The sequence below is a fragment of the Saimiri boliviensis genome, chromosome 14 (assembly GCF_048565385.1).
Source record: "Saimiri boliviensis isolate mSaiBol1 chromosome 14, mSaiBol1.pri, whole genome shotgun sequence".
Taxonomy (NCBI): Eukaryota; Metazoa; Chordata; class Mammalia; order Primates; family Cebidae; genus Saimiri; species Saimiri boliviensis.
In genome coordinates this window covers 91,356,634-91,369,678 of record NC_133462.1, presented here as the reverse complement: position 1 = coordinate 91,369,678, position 13,045 = coordinate 91,356,634, and the positions used below count along the sequence as shown (strand labels likewise).

Here is a 13,045-nt window from a genome sequence, read left to right as displayed (position 1 = left end):
GTTCCGGGGGCCGGGAGGCGGCGGTGGTCCGCCAGGGCGCGCGGTCCCGGGGCGCATCGGGTGGGGATTGGGAATAGGGCCTCCCCCCGCCCCGCTGGGGGTACTGCCTGCCCAGTCGCTCGCCCGCGGCTGGCGTCTCTCTACCTCCAAACTGCCAAGCCGCAGCAGCTCAGCCACGACAGCAGCACTGCCACTCCCCGGGCTGACATGGCGCCTGCTCCGCCTCCGCCAACCGCCAGGGCCACTTCCGTCCTGGCCTCGCGCATTCCCCGCGAGCATCCGCCTGGCGCCGCTGGCAGGGCGCGGAGCCCGAGCACCCGCGAGGGAGAAGTGTGCGCATGCGCGCGCGCGCGCGCCTCTACCTGGGCTCTCTACAGGAAGGCAGGTGGCGCGCGAACCTGTACACCAGATTTTAGGAAACGCAGAGCCAAGCTTTCCAGCAGCGAGATTGCAGAAACTCTTAGGAAAATCCGAGTTGTTAATTAAAAAGCAAAAAAAGAAAGAAAAGAAAAAGAAAAATCCAAGTTGCCTGAATGAAGGTGAAACTTTTAAGGTAGTCTTTTAGCCCAAATCTTCACGTGATTGTGTATAGACGCTGCAGTAGCAAATACGTATCTGGCAGTGCTTTCCAGGGAGCAGGCACGCCATAGTGATTTGTTGTTGTTGTTGTTTTTGTTTGCTTTTGAGACAGAGTTTCATTCTGTTGCCCAGGCTGGAGTGCAGTGGCGAGATCTCGACTCACTGCAACCTCCGCCTCCCGCGTTCAAGCGATTCTCCTGCCTTGGCCTCTTGAGTGGCTGGGATTACAGGCGTGTGCCACCAGACCCAGCTAATTTTTGCATTTTTAGTAGAGACGTTTGTTTCACCATGTTGCCCAGGCTGGTCTTGAACTCCTGGCCTCAAGTGATCCACCCGCCTCAGTCCCCCAAAGTGCTGGGATTACAGGCACGAGCCACCAAATCTGGCCAGGCACAACATAAATGACTTTTCAAAAATTTATTCACTGCAGGAGACCAGAGTGTTAGTATTACTCAAATCAGTCTCACAAGCACCGAGCAATCAGAGAGCAGAGTTTTTAAGGATAATTTGCTGAGTTGGGGGAAAGCCAGTCAGCAAGGAGTGCTGATTGGTCAGGGATGAAATCATAGGGAGTAGAAGTTAAGTCACTTCCTGGGTGGGAGCCACAAGATTCAAGCCAGTTTATTGATCTGGGTGGTGCCAGCTGACCCATCGAATGCAGGGTCTGCAAAATCTCTCAAGCACTGATCTTAGGAGCAGTTTAGAGAGGCTCAGAATCTTGTAACCTCCAGCTGCATGACTCCTAACTCACAGTTTCTAATCTTATAGCTGATGTTAGTCCTACAAAGGCAATCTAGTCCCTAGGCAAGGAGGCCTGCTTTGGGAAAGGGCTGTTACCATATTTATTTAAACTATAACTAATTTTCTTCCAAAGTTGGTTCAGCCTATGCCCAGGAATGAACAAGAACAGCATTGAGGTTAGAAGCAAGATGGAGACTATTAAGTCAGATCTCTTTCACTGTCTCAGTCATAATTTTGCAAAGGCAGTTCAATCCCTCTCTTTGGGTTTTATAACATCTTAATTTTAAGGTGTAGGCTATGAAGACGGGAAAAGGCCGTGGATGGCTCTGGCTTCTTCCTACTGACAGGGGACATAATGGGAATGGGAGTGAACCCCAAGGTCAGAAGGGTGGAACCACTTTGCAATTGTCTGAGTGGACTCATGCAGGCCTGGTTGAGTTTCCAAGGCTTGCATGGCAAAAACATTAGTACTCTTATCTATAGTTTTACTACAGTGTTTAAGTGAACAGTCTGCTATAGGTAAATAATGAGTTCTAAGATGAGGTGTACAATTCCCAATATTAAAAGCAAAGATTTGACAGCATTAGTTTGGGGACTTCTAACCCACAAATAATTTAGTATTTAGTCAAAACTGCAGAAAAAAACTCAAGAACAGCTAACAACAATGTACTTTAGTTTTTCTTTTGAAGAGTAATTTTTCTCTCTCCAGTCTCCATTCTTATAAAAACAAATCATGATAGAACTGATTTGTTTACAAAATAAACTTTAGTCTTACTGTACTTGGCCTGATTATTTGCATAAAGTGAAGCAAGAATAATTATTTTTCACTTAGGCTTTTTAAATGGGCTTTGATAGAACTCTGTTCCATCAAGAATCTCAGATAAGACTTTTTTAAAAGCCAAGCCCAGCCATGGGCTTGTATCCTCAAATACCTATGAGTCGTTATTTGAAAATTTCTTTCCTCTTGAGGTCCCAAGATAACCTGAGGTTCCTGGGCTTGTTACAAAGTGATATTTTTTTACTTACCACAGATCAGGAACCTTGTACAGGGACTCTGTGTGGGCAAGGTATGAGGCCAGATTCCCCAATGGGCTTTAACTGGCTTTATAAGTCAACTTGGACACTTTAAAGGAAGCATGCCATTTCAATCAAAGCCTTGGTAAAATAACTAGTTTCTCCAATTGTGTCCAGTTACAAAAGAAAACAGATTCTTATTGCACTTCTGCAATCAACTACACTGCCTTAAATTGAGAATCTTCACAAATAGTTTCCAAATTCTGCAGAAATCAGGTAGAGAGAAACAAATATGCTCTAAATTTTGTTCACAGGAGTATATTTTATTCACCTGTTAGAAGTTGCAAATAGCTCTAAAGAAATAAATTCTCTTGACTCTGAAAGCAAAAGGTTTAAATAAACTCTCCATGAGAGTCCAAGAAGTTTGGTTTTTTTCCCTCCATTTCAATAGCACGATTTTAAAAGTTATTTGAGACCTGCACTCAGAGTCCTCTATAACTGTCTTATATAACTTTTCAAAAGACATATAAAAGTCCTATGTAACTTTTCAAAAGACACGTACACTGCCTTTTGAAGAGGACCAAAGCAAGACAAAATGTCTGTGGATGACAAGAGTCTATAGCCACTATTAAAGCTACAACTGACTAGGAATTTTGGTTACTTCCGTGGCATACAACAATTTTACATAACCATTATAATTATTAGTAATGTATACTAAATTATATCAACATTATTGAAATTTCCCGTAATTTTGTAACACATACCAATAACATATTTATACAAATACAGTCCAGAGAAAACCAAACACCATTCACTTTTCTATTTGAAAGTTTTTTCTAATGTCACAATTTCCCAGAGTTATTAATCAGAAACTTGCCTTTAAGAGCACCTGCTAAATTTTATAGCTGATTATAAAATCATCTTTTAAAGAGGACCAAAGTGAGAAAATAATTGTCTGTGGATGACAAAAACATGTTAGGGCAGCCACAATTAAAGGAACCACTGACAAAGAAATTTACCTCTGTGGTGCACAGTAATTTGGCATAATAATTATAATTATTACTGATAATATATCCTAAGTTATATTAGAATTATAGCAGTTTTACATAATTTTGGAACATATACACATAACACATTTGCACAAATACAGACCAAAGAAAGCCAAACACGATTTTATATTTGACAATGCTTCCTGTATGATTTTTGTACCAAATAAGCCATATATCATTTTTGGACTTTAGAGGACCTAATATCTAAAATATTAGGTTAGAAAGAGACATCATTTATAATTTGATTTTGGAAAGTTTGTCAAATATCAAAGGTTTAAAACACTGGATATCACAAAATAGAATCTCAGGTCAACCTAAGCCAAAATAACTCCAAAAATTTTTTTTAAAAAAGAAAAACTTTTACTATGATAGAGGAGACTTAGCTTTCTAAACAAGACCCAGTGAAGATAGCATGAAGCCAACTTAATCTGTCTCTTCTCTTTCTCCTCCTTTTTTTTTGCCTGGCATTAAAACAAAACCCTTTCATTAACTTTTTTTTTTTTTTGAGACGGAGTTTCACTCTTGTTACCCAGGCTGGAGTGCAATGGCGCGATCTCAGCTCACCGCAACCTCCGCCTCCTGGGCTCAGGCAATTCTCCTGCCTCAGCCTCCTAAGTAGCTGGGATTACAGGCACGCGCCACCACGCCCAGCTAGTTTTTTGTATTTTTAGTAGAGACGGGGTTTCACTATGTTGACCAGGATGGTCTCGATCTCTCAACCTCGTGATCCACCCGCCTCGGCCTCCCAAAGTCCTTTCATTATCTTTTAATGTTACATAAAAATTGTCATCAAAAGAGAAAACCAATTTCGTGTTTGCACTAGTGCATCTTTAATGTTAAAGCTAGTTTTTTAAATAAAATTTTATATCTCTATCCGGTTTTGATTAGTTTGACTATAAGGTAAGATTTTCATAAACTTTTTAGAACCCTTTACAATTTTCCATCAAGCAGCAGATCAGTTTTCTAAGGAAACCCTGCTACTTGGACACATGGGCCCAGATTCTGGCCCCACAGTAAGTATGATTTTAATGTTTTAATCTACGGAAAAAAGCTAAATAATTTCTTTTAGATCTCAGCCAACTTGTTAATACCCACAGAATTTTTTACAAGATCAACCATTTACAAACCCTTTTCACTTTGCTTAAACCTTCCGTTTTGTTCCCTTACTGTTTTAGGTTAAGACATCCTTAAAACTCTCACAACTAGACAAAATTACATTTCCTTTAACAAAAGCCATATTCTTATACCTTCTTATAATCTTTTCCCAGAAACACATTCCCTACACACCTTGTATGTAAAACTGTTTCTCTAGTAATCTCAATTTCAGGTTACAATGTTAACTCTTAGCAACTTTCATTTTTAGTGAAAAACCTGAGAAGTAAGTGAGTTTAACTATATGCTAGGGGTGGAGCCTAGGACATTAGACAGAAGTGAAGATAAAGCCTGACTCTTTTCAGCATAAATAGTGGGCATGGCTCTCCATATGTCCCTAGGTCTTATCTATAATGCTCCAAAGTAAGTACATCTAACGATTTTCAAAAGTTAAGGAAATAGTTTGACTTTAAAGCATTTAGCACATCTGATATCTGACCTTAATTTAGAGCAAATGTCTATATTTTCAAGACATTTTATTTTACCAATAATCTTTAAAACTGTCTTTATTTCCAAAAGATTACTAAAGTCATGTGAATAAAAAGGCATTAAAGTTTCTGTTTTTCTGACAAAATATGTGATGTAAGTACTCATTTTTTTAAAGCCAATTAATTAGAGCTCTGTTGTATATAAACATCTCACACACACACACACACACACACACACACACACACACACCACATATAAATTCAGACAGAAGATTCAACACTTATAATATTTTTCATTTGCCAGTTTCTTAATTGGATGACTGGCTTCAGGGTGGAGCAGCTGGAGGAACAGGGCTGGAAAGCATGCATTTCTAGGGCCAAATAAACAGGAAATAAGCAGCTGAAGGCAAAGACAGATTCCCAAAATTAAGGGTGCCATTTTATACTGCATCCTGGATCCCAAAAGGAGGGAAACAACTTCGAGAGAAGACAGTGCAGTGCTTTTACTGACCATGCCTTTCATTGCAAGACAACCGAAAGCCATCAGTTCATTTGTAATTAGACCATCCCCAATGGGAGTCTCATCTCTCAGTGGCGGGTGGGGATGTTTCCATATTTTCCAGGTGGCCAAAGCATGCTTCTCTGATACAAGTGTGCAAAGAGTCAAGTCTGCCTCCATAACTATAGCCATTCCCTAAAGTATATTTCCTATCTAGTTAGTACACACCAAACTCTCTCATAATGAGAAGTAATTTCTGATATCTAACTCAAAACCGTCAGATAACATAATGCAAAACAGTACAGAGCCTTTGATTTTGAGGGGGATCTATCTGATTTTAATTCCTGCAGTTTCATGAGGAAAACAGAGCTTTTTCCAAAACAGGGGCTGGGGTGCCTCCTGTTTATTCCAAGGAGTCCCAGGCTGCCAGAAGTCATCTCAGGGCCTCTCATGTGTGCATTAAGATTGGTAAGACTTTTTGTCTGTGGAGAAAAATATTCAGTTCACTGAGAAGGAAGGAAAAAAGACCTTTTTCCAGAAAAACAAGATCCAAGAGGAAATAACCATAAAGGCCTTTTAAACATACCTGTAGTTTGTTTATCCACTGTTAATTAAGCTGACTTTTAACCATAGTGCTCTGTTTATCCACTGTTAATTAAGCTGACTTTTAACCATAGTGCTCTTTAAAAAAAAATTCTTAAAACTTTTTTTTAATTACCCAACTTTACCACACCAAGCGGCCAATATTTTTGGTTTTTGAATTCTATCACAGGTAACTTCCCACATGAAATTAGTAAGTTTTAACTAAGGTTATAACTTAGCCATGGACACACAGGTGTTTCAAAGAGATAGTAAGCAGTTTTGTTTCTTTTCTTTCTTTCTTTCTTTCTTTTTTTTTTTAAGATTTAGAATCTCCCCTGGGCCTGGTGTGGTGGCTCACTCCAGTAATCCCAGCACTTTGGGAGGCCAAGTCAGGTGGATCACTTGAGGTCAGGAGTTCGAGACTAGCCTGACCAACATGGAGAAACCCCATCTCTACTAAAAATATAAAATCAGCTGGGCGTGGTGGTACATGCCTATAATCGCAGCTACTCGGGAGGCTGAGGCAGGAGAATCACTTGAATCCAGGAGGTGGAGGTTGTGGTGAGCCAGGATCACGCCATTGCATTCCAGTCTGGGCATAAGAGCGAAACTCCATCTCAAAAAAAAAAAAAAAAAAAAAAAAAAAAAATCTCCTCCCAGGGTAGTTTAGAGAAAGGAAAATTCAAGACAAGAAATCAGATCCAAATCAGATCCCTAAACAAGAACTCCACGAGTATCCCTTCCAAACTATACTCCTATTCTCCTTTTTTTTCTGAGATGGAGTTTCACTTTTGTTACCCAGGCTGGAGTGCAATGGCACGATCTCGGCTCACCACAACCTCCGCCTCCTGGGTTCAAGCAATTCTCCTGCCTCAGCCTCCTGAGTAGCTGGGATTACAGGCACGCGCCACCATGCCCAGCTAATTTTTGTATTTTTAGTAGAGACGGGGTTTTACCATGTTGAACAGGATGGTCTCGATCTCTTGACCTCGTGATCCACCCGTTTCGGCCTCCCAAAGTGCTGGGATTATAGGTGTGAGCCACCGTGCCTGGCCACTCCTATACTCCTTCTGAGAAACCTTGAAATCTTCCTGATTGAGAAGTCTCCCAAACCAGGACTCTTCCTACTAGTTAGAAAGAACCAAGCAAGACCCCCAGGAGCCGAACAGACACCCTGCAGTGGGGCTACAGATACCCCACCAGAGGGCTACAGAATCAGTCGGGAGAAAGAAGGAGGCGTTGGCAGTGCCTAGGATAACTCACCAATCCAGACACCCCACAATGGGGCTACAGACAGACACCCTGTGATAGGGTTACGGTTAAGAGACTATTTCTAAGGAGACAGTTAAGAGACATAGTCTCCCAAAGACTATTTCTCCATTGCAATTAAATGCATGCACATTGGGTTGGCAGCACTCTGCCAGTAGAGAGTAGCAGAGTCAGCCCAGAGTCCAAGAGAACTGGGTGGCTGCCTGGACTGGCTTCTGGATTCATTGCTGGAGGGGGGCCACTGAACCACCATCAGGTAGACACAAGGGCAATCCCCAATGAACCCCCAAATTTGTAACTGCCCAAGGGATTCATCTTGCCTGCTGCCTGGACAGAGCCAATTCACTGAGACAGGGGAATTGCAATAGAAAAAGAGTAACTCCTGCTGCCTAGACAGGGCCAATTCATCGAGACAGGGGAATTGCAATAGAAAAAGAGTAACTCACGAAGAGCTGGCTCTGCAGGAAAACAGAGTTCTGTTATTACTCAAATCAGCCTCCCATAAATAATTTTTAAAAATTGAATAGAAATTACTAGTAACATGTGCTTATTCATATCATCTATCTGACCAGCACTACCTTGGGGATTTGAGTAGAAAGAAATAGATGGCATTCTTGTTTCCAAAAAGTTTGTGAACTTGTAATAAAGCCAAGATAGACACCAATGATCACATAGTATTATAATTAATTTGTTTACTAATCAGTAGACCAAATAATTTGAATCCTTGAGGGCTGCAATTGTATCTTTATTCCTCCCATGTTATCAGTGCCCAGGACACTTAGTTAATAGCAGGTTCTCAGTGTTTACTGACTTAACTCATTGCCTAGAAAGAAAATACTGAAGTGTGTTTTAGGGACCATTAGTGAACACACAGTATGTACAGGTGATTTGGGAGACAATACGTTAGTGTGATTCTATTTCCATTTTTTTTCAAAGCCCCTTTTATCAGAATTAAACATTATAGTTAATTTGTGTTGGAGTCGATAAGGGCATTAGATAAACAGTAAGTATACACCAGAATCTAGTTACAAATTGTAACTAAGAGAGAGTGGAATCTACAGGAAGAACATGGGCTCTGGACTCAGATTATCGAGGTACCAATTCAAGCCTCACTAAGGTAAGTTAGCTAGCTTTTAAATCCTGTAAGATAAGGATAATGAAGAATCACCTACCTTATATGGTAGTGGGGATTTAAAAAACGCAACCAGCCTCGAGGACGCTCACGTCCGTATCCCAGCACTTTGGGAGGCTGAGGCAGGTGTATCACCTGAGATCAGCCTGGCCAACATGGTGAAACCCCATCTCTACTAAAAATACAAATATTAGCTGGGCGTGGTGGCACAGGAGAATGACTTGCACCCGGGAGGCAGAGGTTGCAGTGAGCGGAGACTGCACCACTGCACTCCAGCCTGAGCAATAGAATGAGACTGTGTCTCAAAGACAAAAACCAAAAACCAAAAACCGAGTGCATGACAGTATCTGCATCTATGTACTGTCTGACACAGGTAAGCCACTCCTCTCGGAGCCGTTGTTACTACTGTGTAAAATGAGAAGGATTAGGACTTTGCGTGACCTATTGATTTCAGGTCTCGTGTCCTCTACGTTATAGCCTTACTTTTGAATTTGGTCTTTTTCGGTCCCTATCCCCATCTCTGTTACTTCCAGACCTTTAACTTCCAATTCCACACTTACACGTCCGATTTTACGCTGTTTGTACTGCGAAATTGCACACTTTGCATTTGGTACACGCTCATTCCTTCATATTAAGACAAATCTTAAGAAAACAAAAAAAACAAAACCCTTTCAGACGAACCTGCAGACGGCAGACGCAGCGGCCCCGGGGCCGGCCGCCGCGGCCCGGAGCGTTGCATGCTGGGAGTTGCAGTCCGACGCGGCACACGCCCTCCGCGCCTCTGCGGTTTGAAAGCGAGGGGCAGAGCGGTAGGCGGGGTGCGGACGCAGAAGCGCGCTCGAAGCCCCGCCCCCGACCTCTTCCGGTCGCGAGGCTCGCACGGGAGTGGCGGGCCGGGCCGCGGCAGGGGCGTGGCCTCGCTCCCGGGCGGCGGCCGTTGCCGCCACCAGGGCGTGTTCCCGCGGGCGGTGCTGCCGAGGCCGGCCTGCGCGGGGCGGTCATGGTCCCGCCTTGAGCGGGCTGTGGCGGAGGGCGGGGCGGGGACTGGCTGGAGGGTGGCGGCCCGGCGGGGCGGGGGCGGGGCCGGCCTCGGGCTCCTGCTTCCTCCGCATGTGGCTGGCGGTCGCTGGGCGGTGGAGTGCGCTCGCTCGTCGCCGGCCGCGTCTCCCTCGGGCTCTCCTCGCGTCGCCGGAGCCATGGCGTTGGCCGAGACCTGCCCGGCGGCCTCCTCCCTGCCCAACGGCGATTGCGGCCGCCCCAGGGCGCGGCCCGGAGGAAACCGGGTGACGGTGGTGCTCGGTGCGCAGTGGGGCGACGAAGGCAAAGGGAAGGTGGTGGACCTGCTGGCGCAGGACGCCGACATCGTGTGCCGCTGCCAGGTGAGGACGGGCCTCCCGCGGGAAGCCGGGCTGCCTGGCCGCCGGTGCCGGGGACTCGGACCCGGAGCCCGCCTCGGCCGGCCGGGCTGAGGTGTCACCTTGAGGCTCCGTCCTGCTGTCCTGACCTGCGGCGACGGGGAGAAATGGCGGGAGGTCGGGGACCCCTGCCCTGGAGCCGCGGGTGGAGCGCGGGCTGGCTCTGCAGGGGCAGGTGGGCCGGCGGGGGGCCTCGGGGACGCGCCGCGCCTGCGGAGTCGCCGTTCTGCGTCTGGGGAGCGGCGCTCGGCCCGGGGCCGAGGCCGGGGTGGAGGTGGGATGCGGGCCGGGTGCGGGGCGCTGCCGCCCGAGGCCTGCTCCCAGCTCCTCCGACTGCGGGCGGACCCGGCGCGGCGGCAGAACCCCCATGCCCAGCCCGCCGGGGCGCCCCAGTGGGAGGGGATTGTTCCGAGGTGTCCCGAGTCCAGAGCCCCCGATCCGCTTCCCCTGCCGGCCCCGGGCTCGCTGTGCTTTGCTTCCTCTGGTCCACCTTTGTTGACATCCAAACCCACCCACCTCTGGGCTTTGGATTGTCGTCTTAGGGCCCTGAGTTTCTTGTTTTTGCAATGTACTCCGTCAATGAATGTTAAGGAAAAATTACTTTGACTAGTTGCTCCCAGAGGAGGGAATCCCATCTCTGTTCAAAAAAGTGAGGGAAGTAAATAGATGGATGTCCAATTGAATATTTGGAAATAAATATGTGCATTGTTACGGTAACATCGAAAGTGAACTTTCGGGAAACGAGGTGGTAACGTACTTCCTAACGGGAGACACGTGGTTTGCAGTGTAGGCTCTCTTCGTATTTGCGTTTCCTTTGAAGCGGCACACAGGGTAGGCCTTTGTAAAGGCTCTCAGACAGCTCTCCAGTTTCAGAATTCTATGTAGATGAGCAATGACCACGTTCAAAAAAAAGTGTAATGTAATCTTTGAAGTTAACTACTATTTGTTTAAGTGCAAGAATACTTGTTTTTGAACATGCATGGCATGATATGATGGCGCCATGCTGTGTATGTTCTAGTAAGTTATAGACCCCCTTGAATACCATGAAATCATAGGTATATTAAAAGTTAAATATAAATACTGCAAATATTTTCTGACTTAATCCACCCTGCCTATTCTGAAATAGTTGTTGCACGAATTGCGTCCTAGGAAACTGTCACAGCCACCACCTCCTCCTTTCCTTCCAACCTCTTGTTTCTCCACCCTTCTGGCCACACACTGTACCTTAGCACTCCAGAGGCTGTTGCCATTAAATTCCTGCCCCACACTGCCTTAGGAAATACTCCAGAAACCCAGCCTTTACCTTCCTTTTGTCTTAAATTCAGATCTGGTCATGCTGTGGGGAAAGACAAATCAGAATACCTAACTTTCCTGCTGTCTGGAAGGGGTGAGAGGCTGAGGCCTGTGTGTCTCCCTCACTGACATTTTGACATCTTTATGTGGAAATGGCTCAGGTTGAGCTACACTGTGGGTTGTGAGATGGTTTGGAGAACACAACCATTACGGCATTTGTTCTAAAGGATCCTCTATTTTAATATTCTGTCAAATATTAGAAGTAGTTTGTAGATTGGAGAAAGTGTCACTAATCTTACTGAGAAAGTAGTCTTGAAGGAGGTTAAGTTGTGGACCAACCTGATCTGATGCCCTTGGAAAGGCTAGAGAAGTGATTGAGGAGGAACCAAGTTTGGCTTGAAAATGTTAGCTGAAGATAGCGGAGAAACGAACGAGGGGCCTTGTTAGGCAGACTTTCCCCACCTGTAAAATTTTGACATAACTACCTTATAGAATCCTTATGTTTTTCTGGTGCATTTTAACTGTGTGTCATTAGGATTCTTTATTAGTTTTGTTAGCAAAAAGCAGATGAGTAATGAATAAATAGATTTAAGCATTATCTCTTTTGTGATTTACCTTGGTAACTTTGTATTATTTGGTTACCCCTGGTAAGCTGGCATCTACTTAATGAAGTTCCCCTAGGTTATAAAATCGGAATGCTGAAGTTCTTACTGTGTATAGAGAGTTGGAAAAAATCAACAGTAAGACATTGTGAGCTTGGATTGCCTTGTCTGAGGTCTTAAGTTTTGTGTGTTAGTGAAAATATGTCCTTTGTTAGAGTTTAATATATTCTGCCATATTGATGTCATGACCTCAGATTTTGTTCAGTCCTGTTTCTCCAGAAGTGATGTAACATAATGTATCCATATTTCACCAGTAGAATCATAAGGACTTTCTCCCAAAAAAAAACTGGCATTGCATTTAATGATATATTTTAATATATAAAATGCCTTTTTGGAAACAATAGATGCAAACCTTATGGCGTTTTCACTGTTACAGCGCTTAAGGCCTGTGTTGTTCAGATTCAGGATTTATGAGGAGTTATTTATAACTTGGTAGGTTCCCCAGATCCATAAATCTGTAGGACTTGCATCAAAGGACAACCACTACTGATGCCTTAATTTTAAATAAATATTTCTTTCAAGAAGAGAGAAGAATTGAATGGTGGCCCAACCCTGGTACAGGTCATTCATCTGGTAAACACATATTGAGTAACTGCAAGGGATCACTTAGCCTGGGAGTCAAAAATCTGAAAAAGGCAGGGATTCTGCCCCACAAGGAGCTCACAACCTGGTGGACAACTGCTGTGTAAAGAAGTATTGAGAAGGTAGGGACGGGAAAAGGTACTGTATCAGTTTTTTAAGAGGTTAAAGTATGGGACCAAAAAGGTCCCTTTCTGGCACCACAAAAGTAGTTTTTTTAGGAAACCTAATACTGTTTTTTCCCCCAAATTCTCTTAAAGTAAAATACTGTGCTTTCTTTTCTTTATTTTGCTGAGTAGAAACTAATGAAACTTCTTAACTATAGTAGTTTATACCAGGCTTTAAGTAAAGGCTTATTTATTGTCCTTGAAGAAAGTAAGTTTGGTGGTCTTGGTTATAATGACACACATGAAGTTGCCTGCAATCAGGAAAGGCTTCCCTGTGTTTTCTCGCCAAGGCTTTAAAGTCAATAAAAAGAAAATAATGACTAAAATTAATTATAAGGGAGAGTACACCCCATCACTTAATATGTGTTTATAAATGCTTGCTATAAAAATAAACACACTGAAAAAATATTACTAATTTCTAGCTAGATATACGTATCTGCTGAAGATCTGAAACCACTATTAATAAGTGATAAAGAAGCATAAA

The 13,045-nt window shown here is 43.9% G+C and overlaps 2 protein-coding genes across 18 annotated transcripts in view; one reads left to right on the top strand and one right to left on the bottom strand.

Moving 5' to 3' along the window:
* The window catches only part of CATSPERE (catsper channel auxiliary subunit epsilon), a 170,779-nt gene extending 161,575 nt beyond the window's left edge, over nucleotides 1-9,204 (bottom strand). For 9 of the 17 annotated variants that reach the window (XR_012513619.1, XR_012513616.1, XR_012513617.1 and 6 more), the window contains exon 1: nucleotides 145-282. Coding sequence is in view for 11 of the 17 variants with exons in the window: in XM_074385434.1 (XP_074241535.1) it covers nucleotides 145-266 (122 nt within the window). In the remaining 6 variants the exon portion in view is untranslated. Of the gene's footprint in view, nucleotides 1-144; nucleotides 292-9,005; nucleotides 9,091-9,126 lie in introns of those variants that run through there. The other 8 variants (XM_074385425.1, XM_074385426.1, XM_074385428.1 and 5 more) reach the window with 5 other exon arrangements.
* Nucleotides 9,205-9,506: 302 nt separating this feature from the next.
* ADSS2 (adenylosuccinate synthase 2) overlaps nucleotides 9,507-13,045 on the top strand; it is a 41,972-nt gene continuing 38,433 nt past the window's right edge. The window contains exon 1 of the mRNA XM_039464213.2: nucleotides 9,507-9,824. Within this exon, the coding sequence (XP_039320147.1) occupies nucleotides 9,642-9,824 (183 nt within the window). The 5' untranslated portion in view covers nucleotides 9,507-9,641. The remainder of the gene's footprint in view (nucleotides 9,825-13,045) is intronic.